The 26,920-nt window shown below is 45.4% G+C and overlaps 1 protein-coding gene across 1 annotated transcript; it reads left to right on the forward strand.

Moving 5' to 3' along the window:
• The first annotated feature begins 2,598 nt into the window (after positions 1 to 2,598).
• Positions 2,599 to 25,508, forward strand: LOC149353419 (uncharacterized). Its single transcript, XM_089577347.1, has 7 exons — positions 2,599 to 2,728; positions 6,186 to 6,228; positions 7,844 to 7,955; positions 13,426 to 13,462; positions 14,955 to 15,079; positions 23,397 to 23,517; positions 25,408 to 25,508. Exons 1-7 carry the CDS (start codon positions 2,609 to 2,611, stop codon positions 25,489 to 25,491), a joined length of 642 nt encoding a protein of 213 aa, XP_089433473.1. The 5' UTR covers positions 2,599 to 2,608; the 3' UTR covers positions 25,492 to 25,508.
• Positions 25,509 to 26,920: the final 1,412 nt, after the last annotated feature.

Raw genomic sequence — 26,920 nt, forward strand, 5'->3', positions numbered from 1 at the left:
TATGAAAGAATTTAAACCTGTGGATATATTTTCGTCGTTATAGAGTGCCCCTTCTTAAGGAGATGCCTCGGACCAAGAAGGCGATTTCAGAAGATGCCTCGCACCTTCCCCGCACCACAGCCACTCCTGACTCGATCAGGTAGGAACGGAAAGAGCAAAATGTTGCATTGAAATGACACAAAAGATCGGTTGGTTTTCTATTCTCTGTGACCTTTTTTGTTTGCTTTTAGTTCTTGTGTTAGGCATGAATGAAAAGTATCATTGGTTACCCATGGTAGGAAGGCTCCTCACTCAACTTTTCTTTTGGCAAATCGAGAGGCGATGGCATGACTGTTGTCACCTGTCTTTGCATTCTCAACTTGCAGAAATATTTTGCCACCAAATGTGGCGCCACGAAGTGTTGAGATTCTACTACCTTTAACAATGGAGCAACGTCGCTATTTCTTCTCACATGATATGTTTCATCATGTGACGGGATGGGGCAACACAGCTACCGGGCTAACATGTTCTTGAAACAGCTGTCGTAAAAAAAGTGCACCCCATGTGGGCTGCAGAGCTTTGTCGGATGACCCCGGTGGGCCCAATTATTTCAGCGTCTGTGACAAAAACTTCTCGCTTTTTCACTCTCTGATGCCCTCAAAGCAGAAAATAGCGCTTTCTCAACATCCGGTCGTCGCTGCTTACATCAGTAGGTAGCTTTTTTTCAGAAGAGCAGAGATCAGAGCTTGATCAGGCAAGGTCTCTTTTCATTGCAACCATAATCTCTGAACGCATTCTTGTCCAAAAGGAGATCATATTGTGAGACCACTTCTCAAAACTGTGTACCTTGGCTGTTGGCATCATAGCCTACCAGAGCAATCACCAAAACATGAGGAGCTGCAGTAAGGTGTCGGCATGGTGTGGTCCCTATATGTCCTTAGCTTGAATAATACGGAAGTGTATGGCGTTGGGAATGTATACCGTCCTTGGCATAGCATTTTTCCCCACGCAATGCTTGCAACAACCGCCTGCATTTGAGAGCACTCTCATGCGAGAGCAAGTGCAGCCTGCTCCAATGATAAAGTATAATGAAATTAAACTAAATAAAATATAGTGCTTATGTAAGCTGTAAAATGTGCTGAAAACTAAAATGCGTGTGTTGGTTTACTGGTTCATCGCTTACCCATTCAACGCTATTTCGAAAAAGGAAAGTGGCGACTGCTGCTGAGTTGCCTAAATGCTAATCGTACTTGCTTGCTTTGCATACTGCCCTGTTGATCTACTTGGAACCGTTGCGCGCAGTATTATCAGCCCAAGAAACCCAAGCACGACTTCATTTGCGTTCTCTGAGGAGTGAGGTCACCACATCTTGAGAGAATGCGCAGGTGGATTTTAGTGCGAAAGCACTCGTACGCTCACGAGCACAGACCAACAATCTTGTCACTTCGACCGTTGTCCCGTTGCCTAGCAAAATTACAAAAAAGCGTAACACACAGTTACCTCAACATTTGGCCGTGCCATCCCCGAATTTGATTATGCCTGACACAATTGTGACCTCCAAATTTTGCCGGACCCACCCCTGAAATTTGACGTTGGCATATTTTGACCAAAATCGATGGCAAACCGTAATTGAGTGCGCCCAACATAATGGCGACCTCCAAATTTGGCTCGGACCATTGCCAAAGTTTTACCTTGGCAATTTGAGAATGCTTCCGCACTAATATGTTTAACGAAGTTAAAAATATGAATTTTTATTTTTATTCGCACCTCCTTTGAATCTGGGCGGTGGAGAGTGCCAACTTACCTAGTAAGCCGAAGAAGCTGCTTTATTTATTTCATACTTTCAGTCTTGTTCTGGTTCTTTGCCATACTAAACGAGTTCCTACCTTTGTTTTAAGCTATTATATTTTGATTTATGCGTTGATTTGGGCAGTTTTTAATTCTGAGCAGTTTGGAAGTGACATCTGTCCATAAATACTTTTACAGAAGCGTCATCTGATTGATGGTTAATGTGGGTTTGTTTTCTTCGATCCACCCGGGCCTTATTAGAATTTGCAGCATAAAAATGGCAGAACACCACCTGCATTACGTAGGGATGTAGTGAGAAAAGAAATTGGAGACTTAGTTTTTTATGTTTCACAGCAACGCACTCACCTTCTCAAGCAGAAATAATGCTGATAGTGTTTCTGGAGGCTAATCTTCTGGTCAAGCTAAGCTTCCTATTTCTTTTCACATTTCACTTGTGCCTCCTTTGATATCTTATAACATCTTAATTAGTTACTATATCTTTGCAGTTATTTGTTGCAAATTCTTCTTTTACCAGTCATAGCTATTTCCAGAAGCTACAAGCTAAGAGTGCCCCCTTCGGCATGTTGGGTGATTCTAATGCTTGGAAGGGTGCAACTGACAAGTTATACAAGTTGCATACATTTAAACCACTCTGGTTGACACAAATTATCTCGTGCTGTGGCTCCAGTGCAACTCTAGAATACCCCCTGAAAGAAATGACCTGGAAAATTTGCGCTTACTTCGCTGAATCATCATTCGTTGTGACATAATTTGCCACCAGTCTTGTGATGTGTGTGTGTGGGGGGGAGCGTGTTGCCTTGGACGCAGGGACATCGAAGCTATGGCGAACGAACTGAAGTCCACCTTGGACCAGTCTCTGGCGACTGCAAGGGCAGTTGCTGAAAGCATCCACATGGAGGCGGACATGTGGTATGACAGGGTCATAGGAATGGTGCCAGAGGTGAGGAGTGTTATGGTGCCTGCCACTACTTGGTCAGGCAGCTTGAACAGATGTGGGTAGAGGAACAACAAACCGGATTGGTTTTTTGGTTTGTCCTCGTTTGTTCGAGCTTTTTTTCTCCGCTGTGTATGACAAAGTAACCCAAACCAAAATTCTAATTCATAACCAGCCTACCAATGCTGCCTATCATCAGGCACGGCACCAGGATATTCGTAGTGGAATAATATGGAGGGGAGGATACAGTGAGATGTCGCTAGTAAACTTTTGGGTTAACATGGTGCAAGTATAGCGTCACTCCTTAAAATAAATACCAATAACAAAATGCGGCAACAAGAGCTGCACATATTAATCTCGCATTTATATATAACTGCTTACCGGCCACGACTGACTGCACCTACTGAAGCGTCTGAGGATCAGCTCCTCGTCAGAGATGAGTATTTATTGTTCATCAATATAAAGTAACAAATGCATAGCCGGCGGCAACGCTGCTCGCAGTGAATGCACCAGGATGTCTATCCAGGAAAATTTTAACAGTTATTCTCATCTCGAGAATGTATAGCCAGAGGGGCGAGGGAAAGATTGGAGCCAGCACCGGTGCAAGGTCGGTGATCGCTATTTGTCACCAACACTGGTAACAGTACCTTCGAGAGTCGGCTTTGCCAGTGTTCAAGTCACATTGCTGCACTCGTGTAGCCATCGCAGGTTGCATGGGTTTATGGCAAGCACATTCTTCAAAACTAGCTTGAGTACCACAATACAGAGAATTGAGCGACATGGTGGTGGTTCAGCATAATGTTCTAGTCCGATATTGACAAGGTACGAATTCAGTGGAAAAAAAGTGCAAAATATAATCCGACTGCAAAAATGGTGTGTGCAACTTTGATGCAAAAGAAAAGGAGGCTCAAATACGAAAGCGAAATGGCAAGCACTCTTCACTTATCTGTCTGGCCTGCAAAGCAACCGAAGGTTTTGTGACACATGCGCCTTGGGACCTGGTGAGGTACTATGGCCTTTGAATTTGTGTGTGAAGTTTATGCCGCATTTGAGTGCGATCGTTGTGAAATTAAAGTTTAGCAAACATCGGCAGCTTTGGCAGTATGGCGCAATAGTGGGAAATAATGCCTTCGCATACCTAGTTCTGGTGCCCTGCCAAGTCATTATTGCCAGGTGAAGCTCTTCTCTTGGACAGTAATATAAAGCTCCTGGGTGGTGTTTCGTTGGGGTTCCTATTGTAGTGAATGACTTGATTGGAAGGGAGGGAGAGCTAAGTATTTTACAACAAATCGTCGGCTGATGGTACTGCAAGGAAGGTTGAAATGTTATTTTAAAAAAATGTGCTTCAGACGCAGAAAACATCCCTCTATAGCGATCTCTTGAACCAGCAAAAATCTTTATTATATCAGTGTCTTCACTATATTAGCGGTTAGCGATAGCATTGCTTCCGTGATCCTGTCTGGTAATTTGGCTCCTGAATAATGGCTGTTCTGTTTCCGAAAAGAAATTCGCAGAACTACCTTTCATCGTGCTCTCATGATCCCATTATGTGCTAATTATTTTCAGCTATATTGCATTTCGTTACTGGCGTCTCTCATAGCTTGAGTCGTTTTGGGACGCTAAACCCCAATAAACCAAACCATCTCGTTACCACGTTTTCGAATTGGTCCTAGTGTTGAAGGATTTGCACGAATATAACGCAGCCATGAATATGATTCCAAGAGGGGGACGGGATTTGATTCCATACAAAACCCAAAGCTTTGAATGAACACGGCGTTGTGTTCCGCCGCCTCAGTGTCATTTAGGAGGCAATAGCTATGAAACGGGCGCGCCATAGTCGAGCCCAGCGACATTCGTGCTTGATTCTTGCTTCGTGATTCGTACTGACTCGTGCTTCGCGTCGCCGAGTGTTGGGACCATTCGCCCCTGTTTTCTCCAATTCATATTCGTTACTATACTTTTACTACCTTTATCTTCTCAGCGCTCCACGCTGCCTTCTTTCGTTATGCGCCGCTTGCTTTGTCTCAGAAACCCCACGTCATTCAAGAAGTTGGCTTCTTCTTTCAACTCTCTACCCTACGTCGCCTCGGCCTTTCTCGCCTTTCTCGTTTCTTTATTGAAGCTGCCTTCACCATGTCCAGCTGTGGTGGCTCAGGGGCTATGGCGCTCGGCTACTGACCCGAAAGACGCGGGTTCGATCCCGGCCGCGGCGGTCGAATTTCGATGGAGGCGAAATCCGAGAGGCCCGTGTACTGTGCGATGTCAGCGCACGTTAAAGAACCCCAGGTGGTCGATGTTTCCGGAGCCCTTCACTACGGCGTCCTTCATAGCCTGAGTCGCTTTGGGATGTTAAACCCCCATATACCATAGACCATAATCGAAAAGAAAATGTAGTCATCTACGGAAGATGAATTAAGACGGCAGTTTTACTTCAGCCTAACAGCTTGCTATAATTGGATTCTACTACTAGTACATGGTCATAGCAGTCCCTAGGGAGAAGCACAAGCTCAAACTTGGCATCGGGCGAGAGATATATCGAAACGCCTCCTCCCTGGGCTGTTGCAAACCCGTTCTGCTGCCATTTCCAGCGTGGTTGCACCATGTGGAGACAAAAGCACAGCAAGCAATATGGCGACGCCCAGGGAGCCCCTATTGGAGAGGTATACAGGCATCTTTTGAAGCGAAAAGCTTCACTAGGCTCGTCAACACCGCGCTTCGCGAGGGCCACCCCTGGGCGCCGCCGCGGCGCGCCCTTCCTCCTCCTCGCCACCCCTTCCGTTCTCCTCCTCACCACCATTTTACCCTCCGCCGCTTCCGCGCGGTCTTCGCGAACCTAGTCTAGTAACGTTGGTCTCTTTGCCCAAGAGGAGAAGGTTCTTTCGTAAGGCGTTGCGATAACGCGTGAGCGGCGGCGGCGGCCATAAAAGAGGCCGCGCGCCGCGGCGCACGCTCCATCGCCACTTCTCCTCCTCGCCACTGGTTTACCCCTTGCCGCTGCTGCGCGGTCTCCGCCGCCGTCCCAAGAAAGGTTCTTTCGCAAGGCGTGCGAGAACGCACCAGTGAGCGGCGGCCGTAGAAGAGGCGCCGACATTCGCCATGGAAGGAAGAAAAGAAGACCCAGATTTGGCAGCGAGGGAGCTGGCTCAAAATCTACTCCGCTATCGTGGTGCTCCCAGTCTATTGTCCGCGAACTGCGACAGCCATGGCGTCAAACAAAGCATAACTGCAGCTTTTCGCTTGTATATCCAGGCTTAACCAGAGCTAAGCCACTGCCAATTTTTTCATTAGTGTGCAATGTTTTCAGTCCCTGCACTATGTACTGTTGGGACAGTGATCTCTGCATTTTTCAAAGATCTTGAAATTCAGCACATTTATTTATTTATTTATTTATTTATTTATTTATTTATTTATTTATTTATTTATTTATTTATTTATTTATTTAAGAATTATTTTTGCAATGCAGGACATCTTGAACAAGCCTTACATGGAGGTCCGGGGCAGTGACAGTAAGTGTTTGCAAGGAACAGTTTCTTCTCTGAACCTCTTAAACACCTTCGACACTGTCTTGCATTAGCTGCAACATTATTTCAACACCCGCCATGGTGGCTCAATGGCTAGCGCACTTATCTACTAAGCCGAAGGACCGAGTTCAATCCCAACCGCAGTACGCGCATACGATTGGCGACGAAATGCAAATGGCACCCATGTGCTGTGCAATGTTGGGACACTTTAAAGATTCCCTGATGGTCTAAAGCCCCGTCTGCACATACCCCATAGCATATGTTTAGCTTCGCGATAATAAAACCCTACTATTTAAAAAAACCCGGCCGCGGCGGCTAGAATTTCTTTGGAGGAGAAATTCTAGAGGCCCGTGTACTGTGCGATGTCAGTGCACGTTCAAGAACCCCAGGTGGTCGAAATTTCCGGAGCCCTCCACTACGGCGTCTCTCATAGCCTTAGTCGCTTTGGGACGTTAAACCCCATAAACCAAACCAAACCTATTTAAAAAAAATTACTGTAGCACCATACCGACATTGGAAGCTGGTTTATTTCTGGAATTTATATATCATGTGCATCCCATTTCAAAATGTCAGCTGTTTTTCAGCTCTATGTTTTATAATGTTCAGTAGTAGTGCGTCTGCGAAGCTTCATGGTTGAAAAGCGCCAAAATACAAGAATAATGTAAAGGTAAGAAACGCATAGACAGGACGAGCGCACTTTATTTCAAAACATATTACATGCGTACTTGGTGAAAAACATATACCAGGAACAGACACAACGAAGAACCCCCCTACCCCCCCCCCCCCCCAAATAAGAGGTTTTTATGTTGTTTGTAGTTCTGTTTTTTTTTCATCAAAGATGACATCAGCAACAAGCCTACCAAGGGACTTTAACCGTTTAAGATAATCTGCACATGACTGTGGGCATTGCAAACTCAGCTTTTCTGTGTGCGCAGTGATTTCTTTGTGTCGGGAAAATTCACCATCCTTCATATTGCAAACAGGACACTTTTTATTTCAACTCGCACACGTAGCAAATAATAATCTTCAAAACTGTGAGCGCGGTAGCACATCCTGCGCCATTTCCTTAGATACATTTTGTCACTTGTACTAATTATCGTGAATTCGTTTTGCTGAATTTCTGGCTTCATGTCCATCTTAATGTGGCTTCATGTCCACATTATTATTATTATATTATCATTATTATTATTATCAGTGAAAGAAAGATTCCAAGATCTCTAGGATGCTCATTTTACAAATCCTGGCATTTTAATAATAATTTTCAGGAGTTTTGCTATTTTTTTTTAATATTTAGCACTCGTGTGTAAAAATAAACCATTGTTTTTTCTTTTTTTTTCATTCATAAACTAACAAATCGGCAATCTTGAGGCCTGGATATGCTGTTTAGGCGGAAGAATTTTCATTTCAAATCGAAACGATATACGGTGCCTCAAAGGGTTAAAGCATTAGGAGTAGTACAGTTAATATTACTTCAGGGATGGCTTCCACCAGTGTTGACATGTACAAATTTTTTTATGCGCTGTTGTCTCTGTTGCTTTTCCTGTTTATTGTACCCTGCTATATGCATAATAGTAAACAATAACCATTGCATTTTGTGCAGTAATAATCCCCGATTTGGAGCTAAGCGCCCTGTCCATATTGGGCGCCAACGCAAGTGGCGGGGATGCTTCTGCCAACACTGCAGGTGCTACCAGGGCGCCATTGCTGCCCAGGTGAGCTTCGTGAATTGCTCAGAATTCGGTGGTCTTCCGTGGGCACTGCTAAACACCGACCATACTGACCACATTTGCATGCTGCTTGCGCCCATTGCACCTGTCTCTGCGCATGCGCACGCAGAGGCCCAATGGCGACAGTAAGCGCCAATGATGCTCGTCTTTTGGCATTTTTAGCGATGTCTGATGTGGTGTTGCAGCTGCCGAAAAGCGGGGAAGTGTATTACTGGCGTCGCGGGCTTCCCGCATATCATGCACGTGCTCACAGGCGTATGTGTTCTTGACGGAAACTGTACGCTCACGGAAATCTTCTTGCGTGGGTAGGATGGGCGCTCAGGTAGGGCGATGTAGTAGTGATGGGGAAATGATGCATCACCGGCGAGGAGGCGAGAGCACGGGCGTGCCTTCTAAACTGCGCATTTACTCTACCACTGCCATGTTAACTGGTAGCACAGATGTGAAGGCGAAGTTGATGGGCGTGATTTCGCATATAAACTAGCATGGTGTTGTACACATATGCTAGAAGTGCAGCTCTGCACCATGGAAGAGCAACCTACACTGCTTGTAGCAGTACCGCATCGACGCACGGCAAACCTGTGGCGTAGTAATGGTGCGTGAGGTTTGCATTATGAAGCTACATGCGAACTGTTGGCAACGCGGTATTGGAGGGCGCAGGATTAATTTTGAACACCTGGGAATTGTTAACGCACACGTACATTGTGAAACCCTTTTTTGCACTTCATCTAAATCGAAATGCATCATTATTCGACCCCTCGACCTTCGTGTCAGCAGCCGGGCACCAGAGTGATTGATACACGGAAAGGGTAAAGCTGAAAAGTAACAGAGTTGTAGCAAGCACACCGCGCGGTAGCAAGCAGCGAAGGCCAAGCATGTAAAACACGAAGAAGCAAAATAACCGAACATGAAGCTCGTTCATGCTGCAGTTGGGCCCGGGAAAGCCGCAGTTTATTGCAGTATTGGCTTCTTAATCATATGGTTATTCACTTGTTACACAAAAATGAGCTTGATGAGACCAGTACGCTTTTTTGTGTGTGGTTTCACCGTGCACTCGTGACACCAATAGCTCCACTTTCTCAGCGTTAGTGACGAAAATAGCTGCGTAAGTCCACAAGCTTTTTAAATTCATACGCAAGCATAAACATAGACTGTCACTCCATGTGATAATATGACACAGGCGATGGTGTTGAAACGAGCACACGAAAGGCGGGGTCGCATGTGCGAAACAGGTTTCGTCCATGTGCACAGCAGTGGAGACGCGCACACAATATTAAGAGGAGCTGTCAGGCTTCCATCCGCCTGCCCTACCTAATATGCGGTTTGCGCTCTCAGGGCGGGCCGCACTGGGGTCTACAGTGTCGCTCTGTGACGGCATTGTCCTATTACACAGGAGAAGTCTGCTATCTTGTGGATGAGCTGAGACTTGTTGAGAGCATCGCCGCTATCAGCCGGCTTAGGTCGGTAGCATTCTCTCAAGGGTGCAGGACTCCAACTTCAAGTCTTGCTGCCCAGGTCGCAGCATTTTAAATCCCGGTTTTGGCTCAAAAGCATCTGAAAATCTTGCCTAAATGTAACGCATGAAGGAAATTTTTGGTGCGTTGCTAATCCCGGATGCAATAAAAAAAAGATGGAGAAATAATTTTCAGCAAGGAGATCCAAACTGCTCTATACTAAACATTAAAAAGCGCAGGACTATTCCATTGTGCCACAGAACCAATCCGAATGAACATTTTGCATTGTGGTCGGATCCATTCTCATAAAGTGTTTCTTGTTTTACCCTACGTGTTTTCCCCTAAAGTTTTTTCCCCTAAAGGGATACTGCATTAAATGTCAAATTGGAGAAATTCGACTCAGAAGGTGCGATTGCGACTGAATGCTGGACATATAAAAGCAACCAACCTAATTGCATCGGCATAGCGAAACAGTATGCAACACGCAGTTTTTGTCACTGGAGCATTGTTTCTAAGCTGCGAAAAAAACTTGCGTGTGCAACTCCGCGCGCGATTCTAGTGTCATTGGCCTGTTCGTAAATTGCCAACGTTGTTGCTTTCCAATGGTCTCGGGCATGAGGAAAGAACCTCTCCGCCCAGTTTTTCTTATATTTGCGCATGCTCGCATGAAAGCACTATTACAGGACATATTTATTTTTCTGCCCGTTCAAGCGTACATATATACTGCCATCCGGCGGTTTGTTTGGTTAATGTACTGCAAATTCGGAATAAGGGAGACGGCAGTGTTTATAAAGTGCATTTCTGTTCCCCGTCGCGTCCAAGATGATTTTCCGCCGGAGGTTGTTTGAATCAGCGAAAAAACTGGAACCAGTGAAAATACCTCCGACCTGTCTCTTGACAAGGAAAATACACCAGGAAGAAATGCTACCACGTTTTAGCCTTCAAATTCTCTAAGTATGCGCACTAATATGTGCTACTGAGTGCACATTTTTTGAAGTAAACTGCGTTTTTTATAAGTTACTTGTAAGTTTCATGTAGTTTCGGTTCCTTTTCACTAGATCGCGGCTGTCATGCTTTGGGTTTTTCGCTTTCCAGGGATGCCACCTAGTATTGCGAGGTGGCGTACAGCTGACCTGGAAGACGACGTTGTAGCGCTTGCTTTGTATAGTTTATCGACCGCCATAACCGCTATATCGAGGACAGCAACAGCAACCGCTTCTTCCAGCTTGGCTCCAGTTATTCAAAAACGTCTCCCTCACAAGAATATCAGACATTATGCACAGCAAAGCCTCAGGTTTGAGGCACTGTCGTTTCAGTGGCATGATGAGAATTCGCAACAGAGGATTTATGTCGCAGTCGTTGTCGATTAAATTGTCGCTACAAAAATTCGGACCTAGAATGTTTGTCGCGAAGGCTAGCTGCGCCATATACGGATCCATTCTTAAGAGCTTAGCATCGTTTAGGAAGGCATAACATGGCGTGCCCCTTCCCCCGCTGCACTACTGTTACAACCTTTAGCGGAATAATTCTCTGGCACCCCCATCCTCCGCTGGTCTGGCAGCCACGTGGATCAAATTAGAACTCAAACGACTCCCGGCGCAAGTGGCGGCACTCGCAGCGCGTCCCGTATGTGGCGCGTAGCGTCCACACAGCTGCAGCAGGCGCACGCCGTGACGCCGAAGCGGCTGGGATGGCCGGCCACGGAGGCAGGGAGGCTCGTGACGTCACAGCTTCCAAGAGGTAGTAGTTCGGGGCGGCGCCGCCAGGTGCACCAGTTCAAGGAAAAAATGAGAGGAAAAAGTGCTTTCCGCCGGCTTCGTGCAAAAAACGAAGCGGATTCAATGACTTGGGAACGCCAGCTTTCATTGCAGTACAAAATTCGACCGCCTAAAATTTAAAGCGATATCTCTTTAACCTTAGTTGTAGGGCGCAGCCACTCCCCATAAGGCCCTAGAGTTTAATGGTAAGGAAGGTAATGCAAATTAACCTGTGGAAGACGCTGGTAGAAAAAACAGTTGTACATTTATGTCACTCCCCTGCTTTAAGATACAAATCTTATAAGTTCAGGATTTCAAAATTTGAACAGTGCAAAAGTCGATAAAATTTTCTCGGAATTTCTGAATATGCCTGTAAATTTGGGATTGCTTAGAGAAATATAAAGAAAGTCCAGAGAGTGGGCCGCACCTCTCACCATCCCATTTCAGAGGGGTCCTACCATCTATCCATCTTTCTACAGTGTGTTTCACCTAAGACTTCACACAAATTTTGAAAATAGGGTTTTTGAGTTGGAAGAGTTTTTTTTCGTCATACCGTTGTTAGCGGTGTAGTACATCAGAATACAGCTAAGACGTGTTAACAGGAAGCCTGGTTAGCTAATATCGAATAGTTCACTTTTTAACTATTACTGGTAGGCTTCTCAATTGGTGAGAGGCTTGTAGCACATCGTAAGTGTTATCCACAGTAAGTTTTTAGAATTTCGAAAATGCGTTTACCCTCGGCGCTGTGGCTTAACGAATTTTGGCGACATCAGCAAAATACATGCGCTTTCGAGAAGCATGCAGGAATAGCAACCTCTCCAGTTCACTCAACTCGTCGAAATAGCACAAATTTACTGGGCCACAGCGCCGAGGGTAACCACGTTTTCGAAATTCTTAAAACTGACATGGATATTACAGATTGTGGGCTACACGCCTCTCGGTAATTAAGGCGTCTAACAGTAACAGTTAAAACGTTGCCTATTTATTGCTCGTTAACCATCCTTCTAGCTCGCACGCCTTAGCTGTATCCTGATGTACTACACGGCTTACAATGCTATGCCGAAAAAAGCGCTCTTCTAACTTAAAAAGCCTAGTTTTCAAAATTGTGTAAAATCTTAGGTGAAACAGCCTGTATGTTTGGTGACTATGAAAGAAAGGAGTCGTGCATATCTACTCCGGAGGGAAGACCACCAATGCCCTCCATGTGTCGGTGTCGTTGTGTCGTTTTGTCAGCTGTCCCCACCCTGTCCCAGCAAACCTCCATATCTCTGCCTGTCTTTCTACTGGATATGGCTACGTTTTGCTTTCCCTAAAAATCCACTTGATTGTCGCAGTAGGTCATTGGTGATCTCCATCGCATGTCTTACCCAAATCATTTGTGCTAGATATATCATTGCCTAGAGTTTATTCTCTACTTCACATTTCTATCTCTGTCTCAGAGCTATCCCTATCATTTTTCTTTCCTTAGGGCAATGTGTTCTACTGTTTGTTTCCAAACTTTTTCTTAGGCCGGCAAGTTTCCACGCCATAGGTCAGTTTAATTAGGTCTTTGAAGCACGGCACATTGTTCATGACACTTGTCATAATACTGTGGTAGAGCTTCATGTGCCACATGAACCATATTGTTTAGAGTACACATCTTTCGCTCTGTGCATAGTTCAGCGCCATCAGGCTGAGACCACGTGGCACTAGGCATGGCTCAGTGACCTGAGCAATAGTTTGCTGCTTCTTAATCCGTTTGCTGGCTAAAAACATGCCGCACATTTTGTGCTGTGCTGTGTCTCGTATAGCCGAGGCACCGAACATGTGAATTTGAGTTTTGCTCAATCTTATCTTTTGCAAATTGCACTGGTGTGCCTAAGGCTCCACAAAAATGAGCCCCTACCCACCGCACTGGTTTTGGGGCAACTGCGGTGCAATTTGATCGAATATGTCATTACGTGTGACGCTGTGTAAAGAGCATTTGGAAACCATGAAACTTGGATGTGCTGCACAAAGGGGACAAGTGAGTGCTGCATAAGGTAGCTGTTGAAAATTTCGATATGCCTTAGTGTCCCGCACACTGGGTTAAGAAGTCCGGCTTGGGGCCTGACTAGGCTCTCTCGACGTCTTGCAGAGTAGAAAATTTATGCACGTATACAAACTCGCTTGTTGAAAAGTGTAGGGTTGCTGCTCTGCACGCCAAAGGAAGCGTGCGGCTCTAAAACATTTGCATGTCTGATATATATATTTTTTTTTACGCAGGCACCAGCAGCCTCCTGCCGGTGCAGCGGCGAAGAGGGTGAGTGCTGTAGCTTCGCTGCTGTTTACCTCTGATTTTTCTGGCAATCGCATTTTTTAACTTTTTAGAAAAGCCTGTCAGATAAACGGGTATTATGATTGTGTGCCTCTTGTGGACATACCAGAACAAAGTCTGTCCGGCATTATTGGCACTGTCTGTGCAATATATATAGTAATAACTTTGGTAATAGTTTGGTTTAGTTTATACCCTGGTGGTATTGAACATTTGACGTCCAGGTAAGCGAACTCGTGTGGAGCTTTGCTGAAAAAAAGAAACCATCAAATGCAGTGCTATTGCATGAACTCCTTTACTAGTAATAGGGCCTAAACTTTGCAGCTGCTTCTTTGCTTTGAGGTAAAAGTGCCTTGTCATTTTTTTTCCAGTGGTAAATAAAGTTGCTGTTCACTTGGTTTTAGTTTCTTCTGAATATATCAGTGTCCAGTTTTCAGCAAAAATGTTTGATGCCATCTATCAGAATACTTGGAGTATAGTGGTGCTATCCTCAATTGAATTTAATTTTCACCCTTGAGCCTGGCTTTAGGAAGAGAAAAACCCATGGGGCTTGATCTGGACGAAGTGTTAAAGAAGTGATCCTCCGTTAAATGCCACTATTTCTCATGTTGTGAGGGTTCATTTTGCATAATTCATTTCATGCTTTTTCTATTTATTTGCATGCGAACAACTGGAAGATGCAATTCAACAACCTCCACGGTTGGTTGACAAATCGCTTCTGACTGAAATGGTACCTACGTTAGTGAGCTGTGAAAAAAACCTTCCGAGACTGCTTGAAAGTGAACCACTCAGCAAACTGATGCTTGCTGTCTGAATGTCAGCGATATAGCAGAGCCACACAGTTCATGCACATGGACAGCTTAGCAAGCAGACGGAGCCCTTCTGCAATTGTTTTGATATCTGGCACCTATATCTAATGCACGGACGGGTGTTTTCGCATCAGTGTAATTCAGTAAAAGAGCCAAAACAAGGCCGCTTCTCCGTATATCATGGTTTTCTAGTTGCTGCAAAACTGTTCCTTGCATTCCTTTAGTTGTGTGCAACAGCGTGATACAGGCGTTTGCTGCTGCACTCTTTGCATAAGGAATCGGTTAAGAAAAGTTCGCATTCAAATCTGTTGCACTATCGTCCCGTTTCATTGTCAGTATCAGCGGACCTGTGAGTGTTCGTTGAGTATCTCGTTGAGACATTAAAATTTGTTCGTTAGCAGCCATCTTTGTCACTGCACGTGGAATGCACTTTTCTTGACAGCTTCACGTATATGACCCTGTGTCTCCCGTTTTCCCTTTTTTTTCGCGTTACATACGTGACCAATTATATTTATGCCATTTCTTTTCCATTAACATCATAGCTGTGAGTACAGCGCTTGTCCTTCACTTGGTGCCTTGCGGCCTCATTGTTCTTGTGCTGTTATCAGCCGCAGTTATCGAGCTCAGCTGGCATGCACTTCACCAGTTGACATACGCGATCTGCTCTGCAGGCTACTAGACTGCGGACCGCAGCGGAAGGGGGCCACGAAACAGGCTCGGAAGGAAAGCCGGTAAAGGGGCGGGTCAAGGCTACCAAGGCCACAGCAGCTGTAGTTCGCCCCATTGCCGGCATAGAGTGAGTATAGTGAGTCGGCCTTTGTTTGCCAAAAGGAAGTTCGCGATTCCTTCTTTCTCTCTCAAACCAGGATTAAGATGTCTTGAGGCGAAACGCCGAAGGCACTCGTGTGCTGTGCGATGTCGGAGCACATTAACCCTTTCAGGCATTAACTCTTTCTTCTCCATGAAGCTACCTCAAAGGCCGCCGCGGTGGTTCAGTGGTTATGGTGATCGGCTGCCGGCACAAAAGACGCGGGTTCGATCCCGGCCGCGGCGGCTAGAATTTCTTTGGAGGAGAAATTCTAAACGCCTGTGTACTGTGCAATGTCAGTGCACATTAATGAACCCCAGGTGGTCGAAATTTCCGGAGCCCTTCACTACGGCGTTTCTCATAGCCTGAGTCGCTTTGGGACGTTAAACCCCATAAAGCCGCCGCGGTGGCTCAGTGGCTATGGTGCTCGGCTGCTGACCCGAAAGACGCGGGTTCTATCCCGGCCGCGGCGGCTAGAATTTCTTTGGAGGAGAAATTCTAGAGGCCGGTGTACTGTACGATGTCAGTGGACGTTAAAGAACCCCAGGTGGTCGAAATTTCCGGAGCCCTCCACTGCGGCGTCTCTCATAGCCCTAGTCGCTTTGGGACGTTAAACCCCACAAAACCAAACCAAACCAAACCCCATAAACAAACAGACAAACAAGCTACCTCAAAGTAAATCAGGCCTCAAGAAAGAGAGTTTGTAAGCTTTCTAGTGCAAAATACACGTGGTTAATTTTAGGCAGGCATATGCAAAATTTCATACAAAATGCCATAATTAATGGGAACAGAAATTTCAGCACATGTCAGGCATACAGCTAAAGGATCATGAAATCAATTACTGTTCCGAAAAGCCACATTAGCCTTGAAATTCAGGGAGGGGAATGGTGTTATTATTGCCGCCAAAATCTGTTGGCCTAGATTACGTGGTTCCTCCTTTGCCATTTTGAGAAATATTATTTATTGCATTCGCTAGACAGCTTAAGATGTAATTTTATTTGCGACATGAAGGATACAAAATTATTATCAAACCATGAAATGACTGCTAGGGGTAGCGCACTTCCGGAAAAAACAAGCTGAGAGTTCATTTTGTACACAACTGTGTACCAAGCGCCTTAAAGGATTAAAGATCTCCAGGTGGTTCGAAGCTGATCTGGAGCCCTCTATTACCACACATCTTTCTCCCCCCCCCCCCCATCCCTCCCGCAGGGTCGTCTGCAGCATGCAGATGTTGTGAATAGCAACATCACGGGTTCCTGACCATCCGCAGGGACATCCCCGCATGGGGATGATGGGGAGCAGTGCGCCACCACGGACCCGAGCACCCGCGCTTAGCCGTGCGTGGCTCAGCCGTGTCCGGGGAAAAGGGGATCCTGGTGGTGTAGCCGATGCCGAGTGTTTGGACCTTTAAGGCCCCTCGGCGGAGGCAACACACCACTTTATGCCCAGCATCCCGTAGATGGCACCTGAGGCGTGACCCGATCGGGAGACATCGGCAGTCGCCTTTTCCTGTCTTGCCCTTTATCTTTCACTTTCCTCTCTGTTTCTTAAAACTCTCCTGTCTCCTCCTTCCTTCTTGGTTTTTCCTTTTTTCCTAGCGGCTAGGGTTAACCTTTTGTGGCAAACTGCCCGGGGTTTCGTCATATTTAGTTAGTTACAGTGTACAACTGGCGTGGGCAGGGCTTTCATCTAAGTTTCGGGTCCGTCCCCTTGTTGGGCTCCATGGTGGGTGGTTGGCACCGTTGCCGAACAACATACCCATTTTATGGCTTCCCATTCCTCAGAAACTGATCGCCCTGACAAAATGAGGCGGTCCGAAGTCTGGGCAAATTTCCTGCAAAGAACAAAACAAAAACTTTTACACCAGTAGCAGGACCCTCAAAACTGAGAACATAGGTTTTTATCTGCACCCCCAAAACTTATTCAACATGGCGTTTCTAATTAGTTAGAACTGTCGGGGCCTTGTAAAAACTACAGTGATGTGACAGATCTTTTAAACTCCTTTTCCCCTGTGACTTCATGCCTACAGGACACTAAACTAGGTTCTGAACTTACAAACATTTTAGAAAAGTATAAAGTCTTCGGTGTGACCGTGAGCAAGCGAATAGGCTCTCTGGAGGTGTTGCGATCATCATCCAGTCTGGTTTTGAAACCCGTCAAATCAAGTTAAAAACCAAATATAAAGCTGCCACAGTCACTGTTGTCCATTTTAAAACTATCACAATATGTTCCATATACCTCGAGCCACACCTAGCAGTTACTCTTCGCAACTCAGAAACATTTCTAGAACAGCTTCCAGAGCCATATCTGTTGGTTGGAGATTTTAATGCCCATTCCTCTTTCTCGGGAAGTGAAGAAACTAACACTAGAGGTCGCATTTAGACTTTATTCTGTGCAATAATGTGTGCCTACTGAATTCAGGAAAGCACACGTACTTCTCCAGAAGCGCTGGAAAAATTAGCTGTTTAGATGTGTCGTTTAGTTCGCCATCTGTTTTTAATTATTTTTAATGCGATGTCCTGTATAACCCAAGCGGAAGTGATCATTTTCCAATCATTATTAGCCTGTCATCCTCTCCATCAATCATCCCGAGCAAGCTACGCCGTTGGAAGTTATACTTGGCTGCGTGGGTACTGTTCCGTGAAAATGCCAGTCTAGAGAAACGATTTTCGGAAGATCTAGGTCTTGATGAACATAATGAATTATTCACTACCTGTATAATTACTGCAGCACACTTATCCATTATCCAAAGTCTGGGGTGTACTGATTAAATGTCGACGACCTTCAAATTGCATGCGCATTATCCGGCTTATTAAACTGTGAGAGACAGACACAACTTGCACAAAACAGACTAGCGATTTGGACAGGCAAAAATGGGTTCAACTTTTCCCCACAAAACCCGGTAGCAGTTCTTTACTCGCTCGAAAGAGGCTTGCAGAACGAACCCACCCTACACCTAAATGAAACCATGATACCAATAAACGAAGAACATAAATTTTTAGGCGTAACATTCGATAAAAAGTCACATTCCTGCCGCATATAAACTCACTGAAAAAGAAAGCCCCCCAATCTCTAAACATACTAAAAGTGTTCTCAAGTAAGCATTGGGGCTCTGATAGAACATGTCTGCTACACATCTGTAGCTCTATGGTACGTTCCTCATTAGATTATGGGTGCATTGTGTACGGTTCAGCAAAACCATCATATATTAAAAAAATTGGATCCAGTACACAAATCAGGCCTACACCTCTCATGTGGCACATACGGGACATCTGCCATAATCAGCCTCTATGCAGAAACCAATTAACCCTCACATGAAAACAGAAGAACTGCTTTAACTTGTGCATATGCCTTTAAAGGGACTATGCAGTAAATCAATTGAGATTACGTAAAGCAGAAGATAGATAGGCAATCCATCACTCGTCACCCCAGCGCAAGAATTTTTAAGCTAGCATCAGTTACAACGAAGTTATAGGCGACAAAAAATCACGCTCCTCCTCTCCCCCCTCAACTCGTACGCGCGGGGCACCATAAAAAAATGAAGAAAACAGCTCCGGGACTGGGCTCCGCCCATGAGTACGTCATTCGCTTACGTTCGGTTTACGACTTCCGGTTGTCGCACTCCCGAGGAGCAGCGTGCGTCGGCAGCGTCTCTCCGGTCTCTGCGCTTTCTTGAATTGGGGCGCGCGTAGGGTTTCTTTGCTAGTTAGCAGAATGGACCCGGACCTCGAGGCGCGATTGCTCGCTGTTACGGCCGCGATGGGCATCGAACCCTATGCATTCACGTCGAACGAGCGGTGGGTTATAGTAGTAAGCGTCAGGTGCGAAGTGTCGACCGCAAACGCGGAGTCTTCGGCGGGCGTGCGACGCTGGCAGTCCGATGCGCTCTATCCAGGCTGCTCGCTCACGCACGTCTCTAGGAATAACATGCCCGAGTTCAACACCTCGCCAGTCACTGGGTTTGCTGCCGACGACAGCAAGACGTATTCATCTTGGGCGGTCGAAAAAGGCGACAGAAAGAGGCGGCAGAGGTAAATTAAAAATTACGAGGAACTTTAGCGCCTAAAGTGGTGAAAGGCGAAAGCCTGAGTGCTGCATTCTGCTACGTGATTGTTCACTGCACATTTTGTTGGTACATTAATTAACTGCCAATTAATGACGCTTAAGTTTCGCCTTTAGGAGTGGAACGCGACAGCGTGTTGTAGCGCTGCCACGGAGTCCAAAGAACGCCACCACCTGTTCGGTGCGGTGCGTTGCCCTTCGAACGCAACGCTTTTTGAGGAAAGGAAATAGTCTGTAATTCTCTCATTTCGGTGGACACCTGAGCCGCACCGTACAGGAAGGGAGGAAGTGTGAGTGAAAGAAGAAAGAGGGGCCGTAATGAACAAAATGAAAATTGTATTTGAGGAAAGGAAATTACTCATTAACTGTCTCACATATCTCAGTAGACACTAGTCGAAAATTGTATTTGAGGAAAGGAAGTTGCGCAGTAACTGTCTCACATATTTCGGTGGACACCCGTCAAATTTCGTGCGCGGTGACGTCACGATAACTTGGGTCAATCTGAAACGCGGACAAATACGCCTTGCTCGTCGGTGAATTGGTTTTTGAGGAAAGGAAATGTATCTGTCTCTCATATCTCGGTGGACACCTAAACCTCGCCGTAACGGGAAGGGAGGAAGATGGGAGTGAACGAAGATACCGTATTCACTAGACGCACCTTTGTTCATTCCAAACCATCGAGCTGGCATGGCGGAGCGGTAGCGTGCTCGACTCGCACTCCGGAGACCGGGGTTCGATTCGCAAGCTCGGCAAATTTCTTAGTGTGTTTTATTTATTTATCTGGTCTGACTAGAAAGGTTTGACTAATTGGTTAAGTAGGGAATTAATTAAACTCAGTCAAACTTACTTGGAGCATCACTGAACGATCCCTTTAATTGGTTGCATGGTTAGTAGCCAAAGTACAATTGGCCCCGTTTTAAATTCGCGCTCTGTGACGTCACGACCGTTTCGACCAATTGAAAAGCGTGACATTTCTGTCGACAGCTCCTGCTTACAAGGATGAGGCATTAAAGGCTTCCGCCTTAAAACCATATGCGCGAAGGCAATGCCCTGGCTCGCGCTTGCACGAGGGGGTCGCGCGGCGGCTCGAGCAGACGATTTTCACCGCTACCGGAAGTGTGCGAATGACAGCGTGGGGTGACCTGCCGACGTCACGGGACTAGTGACGTCTGTTTTCCCGATTTTAGTTTCAAAATGGGTCCCTACGAAGACACCAAACGGCCCGCGAATTTTAATAAACACGATTTTTAAAAATTCATAATAAATTGCCTGCTCAGTTCCGAAGACTCATACTTCCTGCGAATGCTTCTGAGCATCACTTCTAGCATTTACAAGCGGGTTTTAATTCTTTGCATAGTCCCTTTAAAGTAAGATCTCCACCAAAACACATCTTCTATCCAGTTGTAACAAAATGTCCTTCTAGAATAATATTCACCAACAAACCTCAAGCAACTCGACCACTGGTCTTGCGTTTCGAAGAGATATGTGAGAATCTCAATATACAGGACACATTACCTGACATTGCTCAAAGAAGAAATCCACTACCTCCATGGTAAAATTTTCCTAATTTTCCTTCAATTTGCGACTTCACTCTGACAGAGGTCCGTAAAAAACAAACTCCGCAGCAACATACCATACAAAAGTTCTTTGCACACCAAGAAAAATACACTATGTTCACGGAATTTTATACTGACGGTTCAAAAATGAATGTCTAGGCAGGAAGCGCAGCATTTCGATGGAATTCGAAAGGAACAGTCAGACATCCACAGTGTGCATCCATTTTCATTGCCGAATGTTAAGCCGTTTGTGTAGCTGTAGAAAAAATAGTATACGAGAACCTCACGAACAGCATTTACACAGACTCCCTAAGCGTACTTACAGCTCTTCAATCTAGAAATGCAATCACTCCGTTACTTGGTGACATCGTACGCAACATAATAATAGCTACAGCTCAAGGACAAAACATAAAACTCTGCTGGGTTCCGAGTCATGTCGGAATAAAAGTCAACGAGAGAGCAGATTTGTGCGCTGCTCGAGCTCGTGGCCAGGAAATAAAGGAAGTAAATATGCTCTTTAAGGATTGCGTGAACTTCGTACAACGTAAATTAAGAGAAAAATGTCAGTCGTCTCGGAACAAAGAGGTAAATAACAAACTACACTTATTACAGCCAGTTTTGTGGGGAATGGAATTCATGTGTGCACCGGGAACATTTCATTCTCTGCCGCTCCCGAATAGGGCACACACACCTTACGCACAACTTCAAACCTGTTTGCGAAAAATGCGGGGATTAACTTACACTAACCCAGCTTATTCTCTTGTGTTAAACTGGAAAAAACTACGAAAAAGTACTTTTTCAGTTTTATAACAAATACATTCTGTTTGATCCAACACTGCTTTTAGAATATAATGAAAGCGTTGACATTTCTTGCGCTTTTAGCTTCATAAGAGAAGCAGGATTTCTCGAGAAACTTTGAATTCTGAACAACAACTTTTTTGTTTTTGTTTTGGAGACCTCAGCCACTTTCTCTTCCCTGAGGACGCTGAGCTCTTTATATGGTTCTGTGGGAGCGTCGAGATCCTTGCCCAGCCAAGGATAGCGGCTGAGGTTGCCCAACCCTCCTTAAAGCTTTTACTAGTAGCCATTTCTAAATTTCTTTTTCTATGCGATCACTAGGTAGCATTAATGTTTGAGACCTTCTACACCACTGGTGATTTTTCGCATCTGTATACAATACACCGAAAAGTTTTTGTTATATACCTTGTGCTTGGCGCATGATGGTCTTAATTGCCTCTCTGCCATATAACATATCGCTACACCTCTTTCTTTCTTCTTTCACTCCCTCGTCCATCCTTTCCGGCACGGTTGAAGTGTACACCGAGAAATAACACTTCCTACACCTTTCTTTCCTTGAAAACAAATTTACCGCGATTGAGTTAGCGTACATTTCTTGATTGTAATAGGCTCTTCCTGATTGGGTTTTCTTCAGCCATTTCTACCTGCCAAAGTAGCTCAGTGGGAAGATGGCAGCGTAGGCTGCATTGAAAAAACAGAGCAAGCAGCCTCCTGCCAGTTCACTGTTAACTTGCTATTAGGCTACTGGTTATTGCACAAACCCCACCCAAGCACAAAAAGTTCGTTACGGCACACAGCTGGAAAAGAAGACGACTGTTGTTAATCATATTTGTTCTTTTACACACTCAATTTATCCATTATTTTTTTGCTGCGTAGTACAGGCAAGGTAGTTGCCTTGTCAAGAAACTAACAGTAACTCTGTTGTGGGAAGTGCTGCTATCACCATTCTTTTTTGCTGACTGGAAGACTGAAAGACTGTTTGGGACAACACGATGCCAGACTTAATGAGGGATTTAAACTACACTAGAACAAATGTATATAGCAGTTCAAAATGAACTATTGTTTGCTTCGGAGGAATAATCTGAGCCTGAAGCACCTTGACAACCCCTGCTGTGTAGTCTTTCCCTAGCGAGCTGTCGCATTTGTCGGCGCTTGTTCCCGAAGTATCGTGCTGCATAAATAAGTGAATGAGCAGCTGGCACGAACGCAGACATTGTTTAACTAATAGAGCGTCCTTTGAATTTCCTGCCAGCGAAATGTGGTGTCGCTCCCTGTACACAGTTGCAGTCATCGTAATCTGTGCACTGCTAGGGGAATTCCCTGCTTTGCCCTGGAGCATTTACTTTTATGCGCCCACGGACAATTAACAGGCATTTGGCACTAACGCAGGAAGACAGAGGAAACTATTTGCAGATACCCCGCCGGCTGAATTTCTCATAATTTTATCGCCCCTTTTGTGCCTGTGATATTAGGCACGCCAGATCCTAGAACCTTGCTATAGAGTGGGTGAACGAGAGGGGAACGAGAAAATGGTCGGTCCAAGTTACCATCGATAAAAAATTTTTGTGATGCATTTAGATGTTACCAGGATTAGACTTTTTTCGAAGCATAACTATATTTCAAAACTGGTTCCTTGATGGGCGAGCAATGTCTACAAATATTGCTCAGCCACTCGAAACATCTACAAAGTGCTCAAAGTAAGTTTTTTGGATGCTCTGAAATTGGCTCAAAATCGTAGCTTGGAAGTAGCGCCAGGGCGTTCACGTATTGTTTGCTGCAGTTTTCTGTCTTAAAAATGCAACATGTCGTGCGATATCGTACAGTCCAAAACATTTATTTTTTAAATTTTCTTTCGGGGCTGGGGCCGTTTTCTGTTTGCACGCTTCCAGGATGAAGCGGAATGCTCCTCGTCAGGCACGCCAGGGGGAGACCCTTGTTTCTCTTTCGGGCACCCCAGTGAAACTTGATCCTGTCCAGACAACTGTTCATGTGCACATCGAGGACAAAAAGGTTGGTATCTGTAGCGTTAGGCTGTTGCTCAAGCATGAAGAATGTATCTGGATGTGTGCATCCTTCTCCAAATGTATTTTAATTAACTGACGGGCCGATCTGGCATTGAAAGCAATGTATTGCTTCCACTGCCACCTGCAAGCAGCCTGCATCCTTCATGAAAGTATAGGAGAGCCCTAGAAAGTAGTCAGTTTTTCAGACCACCTGCTGCGAGTCGTCGTGGAGACCTGTTAACCTTGCAAATAATCATCTTTAGATGATTGCTGCTGCCTTTAGCTGGAATGACACACAGGGCCATAAATTGGCTTCTCTTGTCAGTGTGTCCAAAAATATTTGCTACAGGTTTTTTGAAGTCAGAAAAGTCTTGCACGGGAAACTCGACCTTAAAAGAGTGAACTCTTGAGCTAGTTGTATTTTGATATCACATTCCTCTTATTTAGCGCAACCTGCAGGGCAGCAGAAGACTAACACGGGTGCTTTATGTTCGTCTTCTTTCTCTGTTGTCCTGTCCATTGTGCTAAATAAGATGAATGTGATGTCACTCTTCAAGTAAGCGGCAGGTAAACAAGCCCTGGCTATTTACACTGTGCACTTCATTTTGCCCCTTTGTCTCCCTGGCCCGAAAGACGCGGGTTCGATCCCGGTCGCGGCGGCTGAATTTCTTTGGAGGAGAAATTCGAGGCCCGTGTACTGTGCGATGTCAGTGCACGTTAAAGAACCCCAGGTGGTCGAAATTTCCGGAACCCTCCACTACGTCTTCTCTCATAGCCTTAGTCGCTTTGGGACGTTAAACCCCATAAACCAACCAACCTTTGTCTCCCAAATTTTGACTTTGGCAGGTTGCCAGGTATATATAGTGATGTTTACGTGCATGAACTATGCTGGTTTGTCATTCCCTCCATCTACTGGAACCCTAAAATGGTGCGCGTGAATTTCACACCTGCACGTGTTAATTTCACGACCATGGTCCCGACATTGTGAAGATAGCATCCACAGCTTGACACAGTGAACGCCACTGCATGCAGATGTTGTTCCAAGTGTTTGTAGATTTCATAGTTTGTACGCAAAGGCCTTACAACCAAGGATATAAACATTCACTTTGTGCGTCTGTTTTCTTTTTTTTTTCATTTTTTACTGTGCAAGGACATCCACATCCACATTTAAATAAAAGGAATGATTACAGTGCACGTTGTGATTCGCACTGCTGTTTAAGGCACTCTGCTTTGGCATAGTTTCATGGTCCCAAACGTGGAGGCTGACGACCTAAAGTGCATTTCCTTCTTGAAGGGGAAAGCAAAGCACAGCCATTCATTTTGCAGCGAGAGCTGTCAGTGTCTCTATTCCGGAGATCTCGACGTCGCCCGTGCAGGAATAAGATTAAGACAATGCAGAGGAGGGGAACAAAGCGGCCAGGGCTGAAAAGAGTATGATGGGTGGCGAGAGGAGCAAGCGGATGAGATGCATGTCACTTCACATCGTGAATTGACCCACTTGAGTAGTAACACCCTTCAGTGAAACTGTTGCGATTCCATGGAGATACTGGGCCCTTTAAACAGCCTTTTGTGGCAGGCACGAAGTTATGAATGGAAGCGCAAGAGAGCCGACGTGTAGCGGCATCTGCAGTGGCTACAGAGGTGAAAGCTTGCGAACACAAAGACCCAGATGCAATACACCAGTCTTCCCTGCCCATAGCCTACATGCAACACTGGTAGCTCTTGGCCTTACAAATGGTAAATGTCCCTTGAAAGTTTGTCCGGCCTTTATTTTCATTTTCTTGTTAATATGATGTTACTCGCCTTTTTATTCTTGCTGTCTTTCTAGTTGTTCTCAAAATTGTTTTCATTCGGAGGGCCAGTCTACTCTTAACATACCGCACCCGTGTCTGTTCAGGTGGTCCAGCTGGCCTGTGATCCAAGCAAGGAGGCATCAGTGCAGGAGGTCTGCACTGCTATCGAGAAGATGTGCAAGCAGTAAAGCCAGCATTTGTTCAAGAACCTGTCTTGTCGGTGACCTTCTCTTTATTGGGCACAAAGGAAGGGACTGTTATACAAGCATATTTTATTATGCGGATGCATCTTACCTGATTGTGTGCACTGCTCGAGGTGGTGGTATTTTTGAACCAGTGCTTTTTATTTCTGTTACTTTTGGACATTACCTCGATGCCGCAGTAAAGCCTGCAGAAGCCCGATGCCGCAGTAAAGCCTTAAGAAGGCCCACACTGAAAGCATCCTACCGTAGGGTAATCTAGCGGTCACGAGATAAAAGGTCTTGAATTGTTTTTTGTAGGAAGGACAGGCATGAAAGGAACGATTTTATAGCAGTGCCTGTGATGGAAGAGCTCCATGATTAAGGGTTCCAGAATGTTCAAAATTTGGAATAATTTTCTGGTAGTAATAACTGAATTTGATTCACGCCACAGTTTCACTGTTCGAAACTTTGGAATGTCTGGACATTGCAAAAGCTCTTGTCCACCTGAACTCGCGGCCAAACACTGCGACGTTTTCCGGACAGCGTTCACATAGTTGGAGCATCACATTAAGTTATTCTTCCGGTCTGGAGAATCGAATGTCAGCACGTGGCAAAAGTTATGCTCGGTAATGCTACAGACCTTGCATAAAACCTTGGCGCTATCTTTCACTAAGAGGCGCCGCGGCGCGATGGCGGTGGAGAAAACGACGCGCTGCACCACGGCGCGCCACTGCGTCGTGCACGCTGTACACGGCTAGCTGTGAATACGCCGGCGAAGAATGCCAACGGACGACAATGATTTTGTCATTTTGATAGCTATGCGAATCTGTAGCCCGCATGCGTTGTTTGACAACAGCCGCTTACATTCTTCTCGAAAATTCACCAAATATTGCCTAGTATCTGCGCAATTTGTAAGGGTGCAAGAACATTAGAAAATATCTAACACCGAATCGACCATACTCTTACGTACTGATATTCACGTACTGATAACACGCAGCGCTGCGAGAAAAGGTGTCGCAAGACGATGGTGACCACCGCGTGGATGTCCCAAAAATCTGCGCACATTTGGACATTAGACACGTCACTCATGACCCACGAAGAGCGCATAAGCTTGAGCGTGCTCCGTCAATACCCAAGATGTCATATTGTAAGCAGAGGTAGCTTATTAATTCAAACTGCAAGGGAGATCGAAAACAAGACCAAAGAAAATTAAAGCGGCCATGCGAGCCTACTTTTGGGCGTACCCTGCTTATTGCATATAATTCCCAACACGTTAAAAATTAGAACTCCCCGAAGTTTCAGTTTTGTCTGTGTGGTATATATCTTTAAGAGGAACTTTTTTCGTTTCTCTTGCGAGCTACTTGCTGCTCTGGCAACCTCCGATCGCTGACGTCTCAAGGGCATACCCGCCCCGCGTCGTTTGCTGCGCGCCGTT

The sequence above is a fragment of the Amblyomma mixtum genome, chromosome 3 (genome assembly GCF_055824585.1).
Source record: "Amblyomma mixtum isolate Tamu chromosome 3, ASM5582458v1, whole genome shotgun sequence".
NCBI classification, from domain to species: Eukaryota; Metazoa; Arthropoda; class Arachnida; order Ixodida; family Ixodidae; genus Amblyomma; species Amblyomma mixtum.

Coding starts and splice junctions, on each gene's coding strand:
- LOC149353419 (XM_089577347.1), top strand. CDS start 2,609: ATGGCGAACGAACTGAAGTCCACCTTGGACCAGTCTCTGGCGACTGCA. Junction 6,229..7,843: donor GGAGGTCCGGGGCAGTGACA/GTAAGTGTTTGC, acceptor CATTTTGTGCAG/TAATAATCCCCGATTTGGAG. Junction 13,463..14,954: donor CCGGTGCAGCGGCGAAGAGG/GTGAGTGCTGTA, acceptor TCTGCTCTGCAG/GCTACTAGACTGCGGACCGC.